Genomic DNA, 18,847 nt, shown 5'->3' with positions numbered 1-18,847 from the left:
TACTATTTTTACGCATGACGCAATGCGATATTGATAGGATATTGTGCAACGCTCTCTACACGTGTTGTGTATAAATCGCTAACTGCAGCGATAATATACTATTAAACGAGTGCATATTTATAAACGGCTTGACTTGATTTTTGTATTCTCAGCTACTGGAATTGCATCGACAGCATCATGGCTATAAGGACACAATTTGAAGGCAACAACGAAGTTGGAGTATTTTCCAAACTAACCAACGCTTACTGTCTCGTCACGATCGGGAGTTCAGCCAATTTCTATAGGTAAATTGTATAAAAAATGTTGTGTACCAATATATTAGAATACACTTAATTCTAGCGTTTTTGAAAGTGAGCTTTCAGACAGTATTCCAGTTGTGAGGGCGTCAATTAATGGTTGTAGAATAATAGGGCGATTATCAGTAGGTGAGTGGTAATCTTTTGTTTTGTAAGTATCTCGTGATCCATACGTGTTGTTACTAGGCAACCGACATGGCCTACTGGTACCAAGCTCCACCACAGATCAGGAGTTACAACATCTAAAGAACTCCCTCCCAGATAAAATAGCAATTCAACGTGTTGAAGAAAGACTATCAGCACTTGGAAATGTCATCGTATGCAATGACTATGTAGCATTAGTCCACCCTGATCTGGACAGAGTACGTCTTACGATGATTTGTAACCAAGTTGTTAGTTTTTGTTTGTTGTAGGAGACAGAAGAGATACTTACAGATGTACTAAAGGTTGAAGTGTTCCGGCAAACCATCGCCGATAATGTTTTGGTAGGCACATACTGTGCCCTTAGCAACAGAGGGGGCATGGTGAGTTTAAGAAACCATTTGAAATGTGTACTACATTATTCTATTCAAGGTGCACCCCAAGACAAAAGTACAAGAACAAGATGAACTATCATCTTTACTACAAGTACCATTAGTGGTAAGCATTAAGTACTGTATATCTTAGCAAAATAAATCTTTCATTTTCTGCATACGCCATTGGAAGCATTTTAATTATTACAAAATGTTTTCTTATTTCTAGTTTGTAACAAGAGTGAATGTCACCACACAATCTGCACTCTTTCCCAGATTTCTTTTTGTTGCCTCATTATTATCTACAGTGTCCATAGAATGAGTTACCAAAGTATCAGCCTATTATGTCTAGTCATAGTACTAGACAGTGGGAAGAGTAAAGTAATTTATGTAGTGACTATACAGAGTTGGGACTTGGTTCCAACCGTTCACCATGAATTGTCCAATCCTTCATGGTATCGTTTAGTCCTAGGCACACTGATGCATGCTAGTAGGAAGGTATTTAAAATGAAGAATTAATAGCAAGAGTTCATAATGTATATGCGAAAGAAAGTATCCTACTCTCATATACCCTTGTAGAAGGGCGTATCATGAAGTCATGATGTAACAATGAGATGTTGTGGTTTGTGATGTACAAACAGAAAATCATTAGCACCATTTCACACTTGCGACGCTCAGGATAGCCATATTCATTAATGGCCTAGCAAAAAAAATGCCTATGGACCAGTCTTAATCCATGAAGGAACAATTGTAGTTCAGTGAGAAACTCTTAGAGCTGGAGTTAGTTTGGTTGCTAGTGACATTGTTAAACATGCGTTCAATCGATATCATGTTCAACTAATGACATCATTAATATTATACAAAGAGAAACGGGAGAACTTGGAAGTGCTATGTCATAACTTCACAATACGTCCTTCTACAGGGATATATGAGAGTAGGATACTCTCCTCAGCATATATATATTATGAACTCTTGATAATGAATATTTCACTCCATGTGCTTTTTCAGACCTAATTGGTGTGAGCTATGCAAATTTATTCTAAGACATCACATATATGGTATTATACCATTGAAGGATATTATAACTTATTGCAGGTTGGGTCAGTCAACAGAGGTAGTGAAGTTATAGGAGCTGGGATGGTGGTTAATGATTGGTCAGCGTTCTGTGGTTTGGACACTACCAGCGCAGAACTCTCTGTAATTGAAAGCATCTTCAGATTAAATGATTCTAAACCGACAGACATTCCTGGAGCCTTGAAGGAATCCCTGATAGACAGGTACTCCCCTTTTTTTTGTTTCATACAGTACCTGTTTTATTGATTTTAATATTTTAGTGCAACTGCAGGAGCAAAGTAAGCCCCACCTCCACAATGCCTCATACACCAACCAATGCATCACTGAACACTACTATAGATAATTTTTAGTATTTGAATTTCTGTACAAAAATATATTGTGTATTTGTAAATGAACGTGTGTTAAAATAATTGTGGTAACAAGTAGCTTGTCACCAATGAAAATCCTGGAAATTGAATGAAGATGGTCTGGAACCTTTACCTGTCCCTGTAACATTATTGTGAGGTCACTGTAACTATGGTAACAACTCACCTTTTTGTTTGTAATTCAATGATGATGTGGGTGTATTCATTTTATCCTATAAAAAAAAAAAATTGCCAATAACTGTCAATAAAAAAAGATTATTTTTGGATAGACAGAAACCTTCTCTTGGCCCCAGAAACAGCTTTAGGAACATAATAAATACTATGTACACTGAAATTGTAGGCACCTTGGGATCAACCACCTGATTATCAGTCTGTTACATTCTGTGGGACCATTCCCAAGTGTCCAAGCAAAGTATGCAGGTGAACACATTTTTAAAAGTCCAGGGCTCCACAGTTGGATAGTGGTTTGGTTTTCCATTAAGAACTGAATCAATACCTTTATCTCATAAATGGCATCCAGTATATACAGCTTTTCTTCAGGGTCAGTTATACCGACTTCTTCGAGGTCACTGTTTGTCATCGTGAGGAATGATTGTAGGTCAACCTGGTGTGTGAGATCATGTGATCTCATGTGATATAGTCACTGATGTGCTTACCTCATTTTCTTCAAATATGGTGATGAACCGGTCCAGTGAATATTGTTTGAGGACATCAGAGAGATCAGCTGGAAAAGAGTGTAGCATTAAGACGCAGTCAAACAATAGGACTTGATGGTGTGGTAAGCCCTCACTTAACATGTTAATATGACCACCTCATTATAGTGACCATGTCAAGTAGGTCCCAAACATAGCTAAGGTGTACTTCATGACCTCATTAATAAGACCACCTCATTATAGTGACCATGTCAAGTAGGCCCCAAACATAGCTAAGGTGTACTTCATGACCTCATTGATAAGACCACCTCATACTTCACTATTCCATACATACAGTAGGCGGTCCTATTCCAGTGGTTCACTGTGTATACCAATAGTGAATACATAACTCACAATCCTCAGTGATGGAGGGTGTCACATTAGCTACAGAAGGAGCAGCTAGTTGTTTGGTGTGATGCTTCACAGGCGGAGAATCCTGCACATATGCAGCCACACCCCCTTGCTTGCCATACTTCATAGCTAGATTAGCAATAAGGTCATTAGAGTTGCCCACGTTACCATAGGGATGTTTATTAGCTTTATTACGAGTGCCAGCCTTTGGAGCATTTTTTGCAAGCAGATTGAAAATGGAGGTAGGCAGTTCCTTAGATGCACCAGGCTTCTTAAAGTCACTAACAACACCAACAATACCAGCTGGGTTCTTATTGGTTTTAGGAGGAGAACTATCAGCGGTGCTTGGAGTCTTTGCTACTGCAAGCTCTGAAGGGACATTTCCCTGAGAAGATTTCTTCATGAGAAACTTCTGGAAGGAGCTTCTTGTAGTAGGAGGAGATGCAGATACTGGGTGATGGAGAGGCTTGGGACTGCCATGATCAACAGGAGTAGTTGCCACTTCCTTTCTGGTGGACACTGGACTGCTTTCTTCTTGTTTAGTAGAAGCAATTTTTTCCATTTGATTCTTGGACTGTTGTCGTGAGGTGGGGAATCGCTGTGCAGCCTGCTCAGCCTCACTCTGAAATTAAAATGAAGACAACAACCAACATTGCAAAAAGTATCTCTCAACAAAAAACGTGTATTAATGATGAAAACGTTTTCACAATGTGTCATTGTTTCATTATTTACATGGGTCAAAATAAATCACTACAGTGTACTGCTAGATGTTTGTTCATTTAAATTTTTTTATTAACTGGCCCTAATGGGGTTATGCACTCCCTTCCACCCTCACATCTCTATGAAAAGCTAACTTAATTTTTTTTAAAGAAACAAAAACACCTACAGAAAAGAGCCTATGTGCTTAGTATAGAAGCACACAAAGTAGGGCTCCATCATCCATACCCAGTCCACTTATCCATGAGTCCCACACAACACAGACACACATTCGTCACACAACCATGTGATTAATAACGTCCACTTGTAATAATTACTTTTGTTGTACATGCCTCTGGTGCCATATATGGTGTTTTATCAGTAACACCTGCTAAAAGGTAAGAACCTCTACAGAAAATCGTTGCCTATTTGAGTGAAGCTTTCCACAATGGGATATTTTGGGTCCAAGAACTTTGATCCACATTTGCAAGGTTGTCCACTATTGGAGTTGAAAAACAAAATCGTCCTTATTATAGAGGTTTATCCTAAATTTGAATAGTTATCCTCTACTGAAGCATTGTTACAACTACTCAAAGTACATTCACAACTACTTACTGGTTTGGGCTGCTCGTCTGCAGTGTTGAGTGCCATGCTGACACGATTGACCAGTACAGAGAGGGATGGGGTCATAGAGAAGTCAGGAGGGGCTGGAACCATTTGCACACTTGAAGATGAACTACCAAAACCTGAAACAACAACAACAACAACATCATGAATCACTTAAACCAAGTACAGTATTTTAGAAAGGTTTGACAGGAGGGTAAGTAACTTTCGTGAATTAACTTTGACAGAATAGTATGAGACAAAAATGACTAAATTGTCAACAACAAATAAATAATATATATGAAAAAACTTGGAAGGCTTTCATTGGAATACACTACTCTTTTGTCAAACTTTTCAGTTATCACATTTACTGCCACTTCAATGCACAGTACACACTTGCATGTTTAGGTAGTTTTGTGGGTGATGGTTGTGCATCAAAGTCCATATCTGACTGATGCTTCTTTAATACATAGTTTTTCAATCCTTCGTCTTCTTTCTGTGGTGACTCCTTAGTAACAAACAGGTGGGGAATAATTGGAAATTTGTCACAATGACACTCACATATATGACGTCAGTTGATTCATGAGTTAACATCCTAAATTAATGGAACACATTACAATGGTAACATTGTTTTATTAATCTCTCACTTTCCAGATTTAAGTCGAGCTCTTTTTTCCATCAAAGATAGCCCCTTTTGGGCAGCATTGGCTTTGTCCATGTCGACTACCAATAAACCAAAAAGAGACTTATTTACTGCAAAGAAATTCACCAACACAAAACCCCATACCTTGCTTGCCTTTTTTCCCTTTCCCCATGGCGGTGGATGCAATAAGCTGGATCATCTTTGAGTCACTGTTAAATGTCGCCACTTCAAAAGCACTACAGCCATTCATTGCTTTGAGACTGACGTCAGCTCCATATTGAATGAGTAGCTCTGCAACAGCGTGCTGCCTGCAGTAAACAAGTGCACATTAAAACTTATAGTTGGCAATGAAATAATAAATATAATCAACTTTATGGACTATGCAGAAAGTTTTGTTTGAGTTGTTGTGAAAAATGTTCACTTCTTTGCTTTTTCCAAACTCTTAACTTGGAATTTAGTCCTTTACAAGAGAATATAAACTTTCTACATGCCACACTCATACACATCATGTGATCAACAACCACACCCACCTGTGATGGACAGCCTGCATGAATGCGGTCCAGCCACACCTAAAGTCCTGAGCATCCACATTACTGCCAGCTTCCACCAATGCACGACACACCTAGTAAAATGCACCAAACAACAGTGTAGCAAGCCCCACCTCCTTTTGCATACCTCAACATGGCCTCTCATTGCAGCAAACATAAGGGGCGTGGCTCCATCTTTATCCACAACATGGACAGCTTGCTTGTTAGCCGAAACGATGTCATCAACAGCAATGATGTTTCCTGTTTGACAATCACATTTCATTTTTAGACATGACACCTATAACCACCAGTAAAAACTGACCTTGTTTGGATGCCTCAAACAAGTCAACTTGAGCGCCACCTAGTATGGAAAGAAACACATGAGGTAATACAAGTGTCTGCTACACACTAAGGGAATAGGAAACTATGAACACTATTTATTTTGGTAATAGAGTCTTGACATTAGAACTGTTCCCAGACCAGTGGTGCTTTACAACTTGCATTTCTGAGCAAATGTGTATAGATTCTTTATTCATTTCAAGTCAGTGAGCTTGCGTGCTAGCTATTTCATTGTCACTGACACCTTAATTAAGTACCTATCTGAGACGACAGTGGGAAATTTTTGATAGGTTAAATTTTCGAAATATTCAAAAATAATGCATTTTCTAATTCGTAATTTATCAGAAATAGCTATATAGCTAGCAATATTACATCTTTGAAATGACAATCAAAGGAAGAATAGCTATAAATGACGTTTGAGTGCATGCATGTTTTCTTCTTTATCAGTTAGCTCATGTACAGCTAGAAGTGAGCGAGCATGAATGACATCACGAGTCTTGAAGCCTATCTTGAGAGAATCATTATCCTAGCTGAATAAACTGCCAGCACATACGATGGGCTAAAAATTCCAAGTACTTATGGCTCAATCCACAGGCCACTGGATTAACACACAGCCCACCAAACTGCATGGTTCAAACTACGAAGTAAACCAAAAGGCAAGGGAGAACAACATTGCAACTATGTAAATGCAATCAAGACTCATGGTAGTAAGTCGTGTGGCCAAGGAAAGTAGGGCGCACGACTACCGTGAGTTATTTACACGAACGACTAACTCTAATAGAACGCACACCTAAAACCTACCTTTAAAACTATTCTTTTGTAAAAAAAACCTTGCGATACAGCAAAACCTTTAGTACATTGTTATATAAGCGTATTACTAAGTAAGTAATCCCTGTTATATTTTAGTAACATCGCATGAAATTTTGCTGAAAACGTCGTATTCTTCTCCTTCGCATGCTTGTTAGCGTGAGCCGCCAATTTTTTTACTCTTATATCTTAGACTGTGATAATTCCACAGCCTTGGATTTACTATCACAAGTTCTTTGGCTAGTTAAGTTTCTTCAGTACAAATCTTGGAACTCCACCTCTCTTGCGAGAGCCACCATAAGTGATTTTCTCAAAGTTTTCACTCTTGCGCTTCATGAGACGATCTTTGATATGTAATTAAACATATGGAGTAGTTTCGCTCGATTATGACCTGCCGTTTTGTATGGGAAGTGGTTAGTTAATTTCCATAAGTGCGCTCATGGATAATAACGTTGTCTACGCTAATTGCTGATTAATTTTGCGGTCTTTTACAACTCTCTCTTAAATTTAAGACACTTCTAATTGCAGTAGCATTAATTTACAGTTGGTGAACTCGGTAAAAATTCGGCTGTAAGCATCAACGCTAGGTGAACATGATCAGTGTGGTGAACTCAGCTATATCGTGTGCTATTCTCGTAAGTGTTTGTTATTCAGTTGTTATTTAATAATGGGCACATTCTCACCTGCCGGGAAATCACTCTGTTCACTGATGGTTTTAATGGTATCTATAGAAGAAGCCATACCCTATTGAGGTTGCAACACCGACAAGCCAGTACCTGCCTACTTGTACACATTCTTTGGTTTTGCCACTTCATGTCTCAAGCTATGATGCAGTACACACAATAACTGTTGAAGTTGTTGTGATATTCAAAGGTGGCTTGTATGAAACTATTAGCTTTATGCATTAATTTTTTTTGTCTTGCTCAGTGACAAAAATGTGTGATATCCTAAAACAAAAACAGCCTTGGGGCTGTAAAAAAGGGCGCTGCCAAGCAAAGTAGGATCAATCAAACAAGCTTATTCAACATGACTGGTAAGAACAAGGACTGATATGAAGTTGTGGCCAAGTGAATGCAGTATACCCATTCTCTTTGTATCTAGCTATAGCTATATAATAAAACTAGAGCAAATACACATGCAACTGTTATTAAAAAATGACAATTTAATAACAGTTGCATGTGTATTTGCTCTAGTTTTATTATATAGCTATAGCTAGATACAAAGAGAATGGGTATACTGCATTCACTTGGCCACAACTTCATATCAGTCCTTGTTCTTACCAGTCACGTTGAATAAGCTTGTTTGATTGATCCTACTTTGCTTGGCAGCGTCCTATTTTTACAGCCCCAAAGCTGTTTTTGTTTTAGGTAATTGTTTATATATATATATATATATATATTTTTTTTTAATGTACAAACTCAATCATGAGTATATTCGTACATATGTAGCTAGCTACTTATTTACAAATTTACATAATTATTAAATAAATCAAGAGATGGAGCTTGGATAATAAGATTATCTAGTTGGTTCCATAATTTTACATAGTGACTTACTCTTTTTTGGTGCGTTGGAACTCATTGGTCGCTTCTTGTCTACTGTCTTGTAGGGTTTTCCTCCATTCAGAATTGCGCTGATGTCATCATTCTCCACTTCACAACAAATAGTGATTGCATTCTTCCCTGAAGCATTAACAAGCTGTTTTTTGGCTCCATTTGTTAACAGCATCTTCACTACTTCTTTGTGGTTGTTAAGGGAGGCCAACATCAGAGCTGTCCAGCCACTCCCCTTTAGCTGTGCATTAGGATTTGCACCATGTGTCAACAGTAACCGGACCATCTGCTCATTTCCTGACTGGCATGCAGCCATTAATGGTGTAAACCCACATCGGTTCTCATCTGACACATTCACATTGGCTCCTTTCTTTATCAGCATTTCTGCAATGGAGTAGAAACCGTTCTTGCACGCACACAGAAGGGCTGTAGTCCCCCAGCTATTAACATCATTAACTTCCGCGCCGCCCTCCACTAAGCGGCCAACAGCCGGTAACCAACCGTAGTAAGCAGCCTGCATTAGCGGCGTCCAACCGTATGAGTTAGCCGCGTTACAGTCTAATCCTTTTGTTAATAGATACCTTATCACGTTCTCGTGGCCATTCGCCGCGGCGTAACTCAGCGGTGTGAATCCTTCGTCGTCACATATCTTCAGACACTCCACGCCGTGATCTTGCTCCAGAACTGTGAGACTTTTAACATTACCATGCTCAGCAGCCAAAAATACCTGCTGTCTGTGATCCATTGTTTATCGATGCATACAAACCGGTTGACACCGGTACTTAATTATTAATCATGCGCGAAATCATGTGCACGAAAATAAACATAATGCGCTTAATTTGCGGCACACGTGAGAAAATCCAAGATTGAAATGGAATGACAGGGTCAAGTAGGCAGTGATGGAAAGTGGAGATAGTGGCGATAAGTCTGAAAGTGCTCCTGCCGCATTGACGTCACTAAATCGAACAAACAGTTATCTTCATTTGCCGGTTTACTGTCCCCCTCAAGGAAAGTTTTCTAACGAAAACCCGGGAAGCTACCGGTGGAAATTTTTGGCCACTTCTTACCTCCTCATATGTATTCTAATATCTGCCATTTATGTGGCGATATACGCCGAGAACACATTTTATTATCCAGAAGACTACTTGGCCTATCTGCGCTATAAGCAAAACGTGAGTTAATTCGTTTATTTTATATAAGATGTTCACGTGAGTGTTTGTATCTCTTACTAGTCATTAAAGTTCACAGATTTGCCCTACACAGAATGGGTAGCCACAAGGTGGACATACTCAGACAGACATTTTGCAAACTGGCCTCAGCTACCGGACATATTGAAGAAAGATGATATCGTACAAGCAGCTGAGGCAAAACTAGCTGATACCTCGGGTGTCTGGTTGTTAGGGACAAATAGTTTAGTGTGTGTTAGTAACATAGCATCCACCAGACCTAGCTTAGTACAGTTCACCAATGTTGGTACCAGTTTGGGAATCGAGATTGTGAATGGAAGTAGAATAGCTGTGGAACCGGCGTCAGGATTGTACATTGTATCACCAATGATGATTACTCGATTAAACTGTTCACAAGGATGGGCTGAGAAGTGAGTATCAAATCGTAGTAGTAACACTTGTTATTTGAAATTCTTGTGATTGAGAGTTAAGCCTGGTGATGTACATGAAGACATTTCTGTGACAATAAGTTCTCTTTTAATAAACTTAATGTTTAAAATTTCCCGTCTTGACTGCTTTGTTGGCATTGTATAGTGCTTCCTGGGTGATGAGTTGGCTTGAGTATAGCTTTGAATTTCAACCAATGGCGGTTCTTTGGCATTTTCAAAGAGTAAAACTATTACCAATGCCCTGGGACCAATGTTCTGTGCAAGTCTTGTTTTGATATGCTACTTTTGAGCTGTATGTGGGTCCATATTGACAGGTTCCATTAAGGATTCTATATAGCACTTTTATCTGATACCCTATATGTGGTGGTGATGAATCTTGGACAGGAAATGGGACAATATGCATGATATGTGTGTTGGTTGGCTATATGGATTGAGGGGTAAAATTAGGGGAATTATTTTTGCAAGTATAATTTTTATGAGATTTTAACGGGGTGTCCCTCAAAGAGAACATAATGTATGCATTGTCACACCATGCATAGGTGGACCAATTCATCCTAAACAGCATACATAACAAACAACACACACACACACACACACACACACACACCACATGCACTACACTTATACATGACATAGGCACCTGACAAATTAAGAAAGCATCTTTTGAACTAGAAGTAATCGTTTAAATTTTCCCTTGTTAGCTGTGTTGTGGTATCAAGACATGGTCCATACAACTTTGAACATGTTTTATCAGCTGTTGTTTCTCTATCGGATGGAGCACTGTGGATTGGGACTGTCAATGGATTACATGTTGCTGCATGGGAACACTCTCAGTTAGTCGTAAGAAAAGTAGAAAATGTCACTGGACCAGCATCACATATTGCTTGGCGTTCTCTTGTGTCAAAGAACCCCAAGAGTTCTTTTGTACTCTCACATGGCCACAGACACTCACAGCTATCATTTTCTGATGGTTCCAAGGTGTTTTTTGGTAACTCCTTCAACCTGGGTGACTATTTACAACTGACTACACCAGTCAATCCAGTGGATGATTCGGCTTTTCTAGGTGTGTCTGATATTCAATTGGATGGGGTCACGTATGGCTACATCAACTTTAATTCCTACTCTACACCTGTTATAGAGTTTGGCTTGCTAGCTGTAGCATCGGAGTACAAACTGTACTTCTTTGATGGGTATCAGTGGAGATTTGAATGGATGTCTCGCTGGGAAGATGGTTTAGGTGGTGTTGTGGATGGCCCAGTATCTTCGATGACTTTTACACCGGATGGGTCTCTTTTCGTTGTAAATAATGTCTCCATGAGTCGACTGAACACTAACTACACCTTTGAGAGAATTGGACCGGAGCAGGGTCTTCCTTATAACCACATCAATGAACTATTCTATTTAGGGTATACTCCCGTTTATCCACATGCAACTCAGAAGTCTGTTGATGACCATCTTGGCGGGTGTTTGTTTATTGGCACGGATATGGGATATAGTATTTATGATGTCACTTCCAGGGTATTTAGAGGATACCATTATGGCCCCAGGTGGTTGCCTGGTGACAGAGTGTCAGCGATTTCTGGTGTGGAGCGTACTGTTTTGATTGTTACGGAAGGGGGCATGTCACTTGTGAGGGCAGAGGAGTGGACACTTGAGGCCAAAGCCGATCATTATCAGAAAATGTTAGCCAGACACTTCAGACCACCAGGTGTGTGTTTGTAATGTGTGTGAGTGTGTGTGTGTGTGTGTGTGTGTATGAGCGACTGTGTGTGTGAGCGACTGTGTGTGTGTGAGCGACTGTGTGTGTGAGTGACTGTGTGTGTGAGCGACTGTGTGTGTGAGCGACTGTGTGTGTGTGAGCGACTGTGTGTGTGTGTATGTGTGTGTGTGAGTGAGCGAGCGACTGTGTGTGTGTGTGTGTGTGTGTGTGTGTGTGTGTGTGTGTGTGTGTGTGTGTGTGTGTGTGTGTGTGTGTGTGTGTGTGTGTGTGTGTGTGTGTGTGTGTGTGTGAGCAACTGTGTGTGAGTATGCATGCATGTGTGCATGTGTGTGGTATAAAATTGATCATGTGTAGTATGATTTACAGTGTGTATATACATACAAAATATCACTTCACAATAGCACAATAGTCACTATTATTTAGTTGACTCTATTCTCATCTCTATAGGTCTGGTGTCTGATTGTCCACTATTCAACTACATTCCCTCCACATGTTCACCTCAGACTACTGATAATGATGGCTTGTGGACATCATGGCTGGTAGCTGCTGAAGTGTTCCGCTACAAAGTGACCGGTAGCAGTCAGGCAAAGAGCAATGCTTGGGAACTGTTCAATGGCATGCAGTTTCTTTACAATGTAAGTAGCAGTTGTATCACGTTAGGAAATGATGGTATAGGTTTGTCCGCTGGACATACTTTTCCCATAGTGGGAAAGTTTAATTACTTTTAGTAATGTTCAAAATTGGGACAAAATAAGTGTCTCTAGGTTCAGGCAATCTTACAAATTTTTTATAGGGTGCCCAAAATGTCTAATTGCTATTGGTTACTGCCCCATCTCAGTTTATTTTGTTGCAGCCTCCTAATTTGAAAAATAGCTCTGTATTGTAACACTACTAGGAAAAGGGGAGAGAAGTCAAAGGTGTGAAATTATTTGCAAAGTTATATGCTGTCTACTTCAGTCTATATACCCATGACTGAATTAGGGATTAAATGTTCACTAGTATATGTGCAGGTGTAGGTGACCTCCCTTTTTTTGCTGATTTTTATTTTTATTATCCTAACCAAACTCTAATTTGTACTTGCACTTACTTAGCAATGTATTGTCCTAATAAAGTAGGTGGGTGTATTCTTAAACATATGCAAGCAGTGCTGCAGTATTTGACCAACTAAATACTGTAAATTTCAGTGAGTTGATCGCATGTCTACTTTCACAAAGAAAAATATTATAGTTGTTATTTCAATCATTGTAGTGTTGACTGCCCTACTCCTACTTCTCTTCATGTAGCCATTGTTTAACTAATTCATTTGACAGGTGACTGGCAAGACTGGACTAATGGCCCGTAGTGTGGTGAAGGACTCAGTGAATATTACAAGTGGTACATGGCACAATTCATCGGTACATCGTGGCTGGTTGTGGAAGGGAGACACTAGCTCTGATGAGGTAATTGTGTGTTACAATTGAGAAGCTCATGTGATCTCATGTGATCCACAGGTGGTTGGTCACATGTTTGCTTACCCTATTGTGCATGAGTTACTGGCGAAATCAAACTCTGAGAAAAATCTTGTTACGAAAATTATTGATGGAATTGTTGGTAAGTGCTGACATTACTTATGGTCTTTATCTTTATGTAAATGTTATTCCAGTGCTTATATTTTTATTGGAGGAGTTCTTGTATTTTGGCATGTTGGTGGTGGGGAAATAGAATAATAATTGGCGTGTTGGGGTGTTCATAGTTACATGAGCATACTAAAGCACACTTATGTGTATCCAAATGCTGTTATATAGGTCACATCAAGGATAATGGGTTCAAGCTCATTGATGTCACTGGTCAACCAACTCGTTGGGGGATGTGGTCACCTGATCAGTTGAATTTGAACCAATCATGGGCTGATGAACATGGTGTGAACTCTCTACAAATCCTATCATATCTTCTGACAGCATATCATGTCACTCAGAAGGATGTTTACTGGAAAACTTGGATGGTAGGTGCTTAGTTATAGGATATGCTTATCCGTGAGGCATTTGTAGGTACTTAATAAATTAGGATGTGCTTATTATCAGACAATCTTGTACAGTACGTACGTACGTACATTGGAATGTCTCTTATAGGATCTTTGTATCATGTCCTTTTCTTGAAGGTTACATTTAACCTCTTCTAAAGAAGAGCTTTTGATCGTTCTATAGACCTCTGTTAATATAATTTTACCTCCAAGAATAGATAGCCTCATTCATTTTGCATCATATTCAACTGGTTCCATGTGTCTAAAGACTATTGTTTTGTACTTATAGGGACACTTGTGTCGATATTGTTTACATTGTTAATTTTATGATCCAGTATATTATGTTGTTGACAACAATAGTGAAGTAGTGGACAAGATTTCTAGCAGTTGTTCACTCTTGTACTACAGCCCTGAACTTTAAGGTAGTGCAGATGACCAAAGCACTATATATTGTCATGAGGCATCCATTTCATCATCTGTCATGCTGCTGTGTGCAGCTGGAGAATCATGTTGAACTATAAGTGTACATACCTGCACTTGCTGTAAAAGTTGTATATAGTTTGGGTTATGTAATGATTTCACAAACTTTGAAATAATGCATGTTTAATAGCTTCAATACTGACACAGTGTCCCTGTACACTAGATGCTTAGAATGTTTGAAGCAGTCATTGTAATCATGTGGCTTGTATTAGGGACTATACAATGGCAGTACTGATGGAGTACCCAACCATTATGGACTGAACATGATCAACCAGAAGGTGACCTTCCCCAGGGATGATAACTATAGTGATGATGAGTTGGCATTCCTACCCTACTTCATTTATTTCTTTTCTCTTGAGGTGTGTGTGTGGGTGTGTAGTGTGTGTGTGTAGTGTGTGTGTGTGTGTACGTGATGCACAGTTGCTATTGGTGTTTCCTTGAGCAAGAAACTTTATTCACATTACCCAGTTGTTTATACGAAGGTGAAACAATGATATTCTTACTAGACGTATGCGGTTATCTAAGACTTATTGAGTCAAGATAACAATAAATGTAAATTACTTGTATACCAACTGATGGTATAGACCCTTCAAGTCCCCCACCACTTTGACACAATGCTAAAACTAAAAATTTCTCTTCACATTACTGGTTACATTATTGGTAGTTAACTAAAATTTATATTTAGATACTGTAGAGTCAGGCTGTTAAGCACATGTGCTTATAATTTTTAGAGAAAACTTGTAAAAATCATACTATCTGTTAGGTGCATACGCCCAGTTGGTAATTATGGTGTGTTTAGCACAGAATCACTACGTTGTAATAGAGTAGTTCGTGGTCACCACGCCAGTGTATTAGGATGTTTGACTCCATTTCTGGGAGAAATCCTTCGTGATAAAGAAGAATATCACAATCCGGTAGGCTAATTTGCTGTATACATAGTGAAGGGAGACCTCATTGTAAGAGACATTAATTTTCCAGTACTTCCAGCTTTTCTCCCTCTGTGTAGCTTTGTCTCGTGTTGAGCCTCGCATTGGGCCATGTGCGCTTATCAGCCATGGTTAATCACAAGAAATGTATATGCGCTTAACAAATATTTTGCACTTAATAGAGATACATGCACTTAACAACGTTACTCTGCGGTATGTTAGACAACCGAGGTAAGTTCAATTGGAAATATCGTGATATGTCTAAATTTGTCATCGCACACCTCTAATTGCAACTCTTCTTGAGCAGGCAGATTTGATTTGATTGATTTGAACTTTGCTTCAAGCCTTCAATGCATACTGGAGCAATTAAAATATCTGTAATTGTCATAAGTATTTTACTCAATACATTTTTATGGCAAAATAGAATTTTTGCGAACACAACAAGTTTTTGCTCATAGTCGGTCACACTTTCAATTGCTGAGAATATTTTCCAGCCCATATTACTGTTATTCACAGTAGGAACACACCCGCTATAATGCCATATCTAGTCGTAACTCAACAGTTTATTTTAGTGATAAAAAGTGATCTTATATGAAGGGACACCCCATATCCTTGGGAGCTCTGTGTGTAAATCAGTAGGCTTTGTAAATCCACTTATTTATCTGAACACTTTGTTCAAATTCTAGGAATAGATAACTGGGGGTCAGTTGTAATTCACCCTCTGTGTCCTTATAGAATATGAAGTCAAAGATCAGGTCAAATTTGGATATAGACCCTCAGGATATTGGTCTACTCAGCCTACGGAGAACATGGCAGAGTGTAGGCCCAGAGAAGAGCAGTGCTTGGACCACTATATACAGCTACATTACTGGTGAGGGTTTATGTGGTCACTTGACTGTTTATAGGTTATCTAAATGTTTACAACAAACAATAGTTTACTGTTTTAATCATTTGGCTTAGTGGATTATGTATTAAATTATTGAGCCTTTTCAAAATATTTGCTGAAAAGTTTTGACACATTTGCTCCCCTAGCATTCTGTGCCTGAATAACTTTTGACTCTAAATCATGTGTACTATGCTTTTAGTACATGTTAAAACAATGCCTTGCTCTTGCTATATGAAAAATAAAGCACTCGGCCGCATGCCTTGTGCTTTATTTTTCATATAGCACTCGTGGCAATGCTTTAAATAATTTATGGAACTTTCTAGTCATTTAGCTTTACCATACACTAGGACTTGAAATTAACATGTGTTGCACGAACTATTAGTAGCCTGAATGCACACAAACTAGTTTAACGAAGTAACTCACACGTAGTTCGCCAAGTTTGGCAATGTAGACGTTCATCGCGTATTTTAGTCACAACCCACAATCGATTCTATTGTGACACATGGTGAAGTATTTCCATGATATCTCCAGGACTTGTCTGTTTACATTAACAAACGTAACAGCAACGTTACCTTCTCCCACCCATCATCGAAGCATTTAGGTGTGTCTATAAAAGCAATCCAGTGGTAGAACTCGTATTGGTTGAGGTGATTGACCACTCAGCGCAGCAAGGGCTATCAGCAAGGGCTATCAGCAAGGGCTATCAGCAAGGGCTATCAGCCTGGGTGATTAGTCATACTGGTATGAGCACTGCGTGCTATTAGCCTGCACTACCTGCCTGTGCTTTGTTGCCCACAAAGAGTGGTACATTATAGGATTGAAGCACTCTTTGTGGCAATAAAGCACTGTTTGCCCTAAAGTGTACTTTATGAAATTTAAAGTATACTTTTTCCTTTGATCTCACCCATGCAAAGTTCTATTTAAAAAGGTTGATACAATTTTTTTCCAATTTTGGCATGATCCTGTTTTGAAGCTTGGTAAATTACCATTGTGGTATTACCTTAGCTTTATGTAATATAAATTCTGCTGGCCATGTCTGAGGGTTACTGATTAACAAATACGGTATATTTTACTGCTCTTACAGGAGATCATAGTAAAGAACTGATCGAGAATGTGGTATGGAATTTGAGGACATGGCCTCTAGAACTCGTGGAATGGGAAACCAAAAATTCACATCGTCTTGATATTCATTTTAACCATGAGCAAGACAGGTAAAGACCATAGCTTTTGTTTTGTGGTTTTTGTATCCTTTTCCTGTCAATTAGATATTTCCGCTCCAATTCTCAGTCACTAAAGATATTACCGGCCAATGAGAGAACTCAGTTGCGCTGGAATAGAAATCCCTATTTACTGGACAATTCAGGATCCAACTCAGAGATGGACCCTGGTTCATGGCTATTACCATACTGGCTGGCTAAATGGACAAAATTGTTGTAGCAATATTTGGTATTAGCTAGTTCAATAGTTATAATTATGTTGATTACTATGTCAAATTTTAGTGTATGTTGTATCGTGTGTCTGTTATTGTACTGTATTACAATTGTCATCGGTGATTTTATGAAAATGTGGTAGGATAGATTTTTGTATGAATGTACTCTACAGAAATGGTTTAGTGGAATAGTTGTCTGACTCTCTGGCTTTAACAGAAAGGAATCACCCATGCTGCTCTAACATCAATCTTGACACCAGTGGTTTAGTTCTCTAGTAGCGATTTTTCAAATTCTTTGGTATGGAAAATGTTGCACTGTTCATTTTAGTGAAAACCCCTAGGGATGAGGAAAATAAATTGGCGAGAATTTTGATGGCATATCTAAATATATGTTTAGGCAATTTCAGGGCAGACACTCGGCTTATATGGCTGCAACAGACTCACAAATTTTGAGTAGTTCTGGTCTTCTGGATACTCTGCTACATGTCTTAAAGATGAATGGCTCACTCAATCATGCATGATCACTCCCTGCTGATACAAAAGTAATAACAACAGTTAGTACAGCTGCTAAATTATTTTGGAAGTCAAAGTCATTACCTTTAAAACTGCTGGGATAATCATAAAAGTTAAATCTTTTGACCAGTCATCTACTGTATGTGTGTATTGTTTTGTTTTTGTACTTGTTTGTGATGTATATTATGTGTTTTAGCTCTGGTGAGAAAGAATGACTCATGCTGATTAGTCAGGTGATTACCAAGAGGATAACAATAAATGAAATCATGAAAATTCAGATTTTCAACTGGCAGTGTGCTAATAGCCAAAAAGTAAATTTAATGAAACAAGTATCTGAAAAATGTAGCATGCTTTCTGGATATGTGAAAGTCACAGAGTGTAATTTTGTACGGAGTATAAACTCAGTTTCTGCTCAAACAGCAACTTTCCAATACAGCATGTCCATACTGTGGATAATTATAAGGTAAATGTAAATTGCTGTTGTTGCTATATTTTTGCATGCTACTGCGCTGCGCTGTTTTGACTGCAAATTTTTGTAATGATAAGTTAATGACTGACTGACCAATAAGCTTACAACATCATGATGTCTGCCTTCAGACAACTGTAACTCAACAAGGCCATGCCAATTAGTAGCTCTTTCCAAACCTGTTACCCCTTAAAAAGAGTATACTGTGTAAACTGTCACTGATGTTAGCAATGCAATGGAACTATAGGACAAGAATCTCTTATACTTATTTCAAAATGGTTTAGCTTCTATATTTTGTACAAATCAAGATACTGCTTTGAGCAGTCATCTCTACTATAAGGGCCGCCATAACTCATAA

At 38.8% G+C, this 18,847-nt stretch overlaps 3 protein-coding genes across 4 annotated transcripts; 2 read left to right on the top strand and 1 right to left on the bottom strand.

Annotated features, from left to right (window-relative positions):
- The first annotated feature begins 1 nt into the window (after window position 1).
- On the top strand, window positions 2-2,292 carry LOC136262857 (eukaryotic translation initiation factor 6-like). The gene is made up of 7 exons (XM_066057281.1): window positions 2-284; window positions 340-425; window positions 483-658; window positions 710-820; window positions 870-935; window positions 1,904-2,085; window positions 2,143-2,292. Exons 1-7 carry the CDS (start codon window positions 178-180, stop codon window positions 2,162-2,164), a joined length of 750 nt encoding a protein of 249 aa, XP_065913353.1. The 5' UTR covers window positions 2-177; the 3' UTR covers window positions 2,165-2,292.
- On the bottom strand, window positions 2,203-9,288 carry LOC136262811 (ankyrin repeat and SAM domain-containing protein 6-like). Of its 2 annotated transcripts, XM_066057218.1 has the most exons (15): window positions 9,183-9,262; window positions 8,459-9,139; window positions 6,082-6,120; window positions 5,908-6,020; window positions 5,763-5,854; window positions 5,377-5,540; window positions 5,237-5,312; window positions 5,151-5,184; window positions 4,986-5,097; window positions 4,602-4,732; window positions 3,294-3,912; window positions 2,904-2,971; window positions 2,744-2,851; window positions 2,414-2,459; window positions 2,203-2,368 (listed from the first exon to the last, which is right to left on the bottom strand). In XM_066057218.1, the coding sequence occupies exons 2-15, from the start codon at window positions 8,973-8,975 to the stop codon at window positions 2,313-2,315; spliced, it is 2,175 nt and encodes a 724-aa protein (XP_065913290.1). In that variant the 5' UTR covers window positions 8,976-9,139; window positions 9,183-9,262; the 3' UTR covers window positions 2,203-2,312. The 2 variants fall into 2 exon arrangements, with proteins under 2 accessions (XP_065913290.1, XP_065913289.1); XM_066057217.1 differs by having other exon boundaries at window positions 8,459-9,288.
- A 5-nt stretch (window positions 9,289-9,293) lies between these two features.
- LOC136262805 (uncharacterized) lies at window positions 9,294-17,659 on the top strand. Its single transcript, XM_066057210.1, has 11 exons — window positions 9,294-9,627; window positions 9,688-10,052; window positions 10,772-11,778; window positions 12,238-12,425; window positions 13,101-13,229; window positions 13,281-13,380; window positions 13,575-13,771; window positions 14,482-14,628; window positions 15,931-16,066; window positions 17,166-17,292; window positions 17,347-17,659. Exons 1-11 carry the CDS (start codon window positions 9,355-9,357, stop codon window positions 17,516-17,518), a joined length of 2,841 nt encoding a protein of 946 aa, XP_065913282.1. The 5' UTR covers window positions 9,294-9,354; the 3' UTR covers window positions 17,519-17,659.
- The last annotated feature ends 1,188 nt before the right edge of the window (window positions 17,660-18,847 follow it).

Source organism: Dysidea avara, chromosome 8 (genome assembly GCF_963678975.1).
Source record: "Dysidea avara chromosome 8, odDysAvar1.4, whole genome shotgun sequence".
In the NCBI taxonomy this organism is placed as follows: Eukaryota; Metazoa; Porifera; class Demospongiae; order Dictyoceratida; family Dysideidae; genus Dysidea; species Dysidea avara.
This window is presented reverse-complemented; position numbering and strand designations above follow the sequence as displayed.

Coding starts and splice junctions, on each gene's coding strand:
- LOC136262857 (XM_066057281.1), top strand. CDS start 178: ATGGCTATAAGGACACAATTTGAAGGCAACAACGAAGTTGGAGTATTT. Junction 659..709: donor TCCACCCTGATCTGGACAGA/GTACGTCTTACG, acceptor TGTTTGTTGTAG/GAGACAGAAGAGATACTTAC. Junction 2,086..2,142: donor AAGGAATCCCTGATAGACAG/GTACTCCCCTTT, acceptor TTAATATTTTAG/TGCAACTGCAGGAGCAAAGT.
- LOC136262811 (XM_066057217.1), bottom strand. CDS start 9,200: ATGGATCACAGACAGCAGGTATTTTTGGCTGCTGAGCATGGTAATGTT. Junction 5,855..5,907: donor CAATGAGAGGCCATGTTGAG/GTATGCAAAAGG, acceptor GCATTTTACTAG/GTGTGTCGTGCATTGGTGGA. Junction 5,098..5,150: donor AATCAACTGACGTCATATAT/GTGAGTGTCATT, acceptor TTTGTTACTAAG/GAGTCACCACAGAAAGAAGA.
- LOC136262805 (XM_066057210.1), top strand. CDS start 9,355: ATGGAAAGTGGAGATAGTGGCGATAAGTCTGAAAGTGCTCCTGCCGCA. Junction 13,381..13,574: donor AATTATTGATGGAATTGTTG/GTAAGTGCTGAC, acceptor GCTGTTATATAG/GTCACATCAAGGATAATGGG. Junction 14,629..15,930: donor TTTATTTCTTTTCTCTTGAG/GTGTGTGTGTGG, acceptor GTGTCCTTATAG/AATATGAAGTCAAAGATCAG.